This window comes from Suricata suricatta, chromosome 13 (genome assembly GCF_006229205.1).
Source record: "Suricata suricatta isolate VVHF042 chromosome 13, meerkat_22Aug2017_6uvM2_HiC, whole genome shotgun sequence".
Taxonomy (NCBI): Eukaryota; Metazoa; Chordata; class Mammalia; order Carnivora; family Herpestidae; genus Suricata; species Suricata suricatta.
The window spans coordinates 27,367,643-27,368,691 of record NC_043712.1 but is presented as its reverse complement, the minus strand read 5'-3'; the positions used below and the strand labels follow the sequence as shown (position 1 = coordinate 27,368,691).

The following is a 1,049-nucleotide window of genomic DNA, read 5'->3' as shown; positions in this document are numbered from 1 at the left end:
CACCTATCTGCATGCACAAATATTTCCACACATGTAAAACACAGTTATACTTTATGGAATATGCAATCACTCCCTAAATTTAGCAATGCTGAAAAAGACATTGTACTAGTTTCCTAACATTGCCATAACAAAACAGCCCAGATTGGATTGCATGAACAACAGAAATTGACTTGTTAATAGTTCTGGAAGCTAGAAGTCCAAGATTACAGTATCAGAAGATTTGATTTCTTCTGAAGCCTCCCCCTGGTTTGCAGATAGCCATTTACTTGCTATGTCCTTTCTCTGTGTGTGAGGAACACTGGAGTCCCCATGTGTGTCTAATTTTTTCTTAAAATGACATAACTCTGATTGTATGAGCACTGACATTGATAGCCTCATTTTAACATAATCACCAAATGTAGATACATTTTGAGGTACTGGTGGGTTAGAGCTTCTACACGAGTTTTGGAAGGACACAATTCAGTCTAAAACAGAGGTTAATAATAAACTAGCTAAAAATCTACTATAGTTATTACATTTGTATATTACATGTACATAATTTTGAATACTAACAATACAGTAACTTAATGTTTAAAGTTATATTTACACTCTGTGATCCAAAACAAAAATTGAAATATTGTCATCATGAGCACTATTTGTGTAAGACTTCAGATATGCTTATGTAAGAAATGTCTGTATTATCTTTGAGTTTCAGTAGTCAGTCAAAAAATTTAGGAAAGCACACATCTTATTTAAAATGTTCACCTCTGATCCCAATGTTCTGGTGTGTATTGACTAAAACCTCCCTTAGAACTCCCTTAGACTAATGCTTATTGGTATTATTTGTAACTGGGGATTAAAAAAGCACAAAGAGGGTTCTTATTCAGCAATTTTTTCACAGCTGCTTTTACCTCTTTGTTCCGTAAGCTATAAATGATAGGATTCAACATGGGGGTTAATCCAGCATATACCAAAGCCATAAATTTATCTATTTCCTGTGAATCTACAGCCGAGGGCTTCAGGTACATGGAGAGAGCTGTCCCGTAGAACAAAACCACCACAGTCAGGTG

At 35.2% G+C, this 1,049-nt stretch overlaps 1 protein-coding gene across 1 annotated transcript in view; it reads right to left on the bottom strand.

The window, feature by feature from the left end:
* Positions 1 to 818: 818 nt before the first annotated feature.
* LOC115275889 (olfactory receptor 13F1-like) overlaps positions 819 to 1,049 on the bottom strand; it is a 948-nt gene continuing 717 nt past the window's right edge. The window contains exon 1 of the mRNA XM_029919644.1: positions 819 to 1,049. This exon is cut by the window's right edge and continues 717 nt beyond it. Within this exon, the coding sequence (XP_029775504.1) occupies positions 819 to 1,049 (231 nt within the window).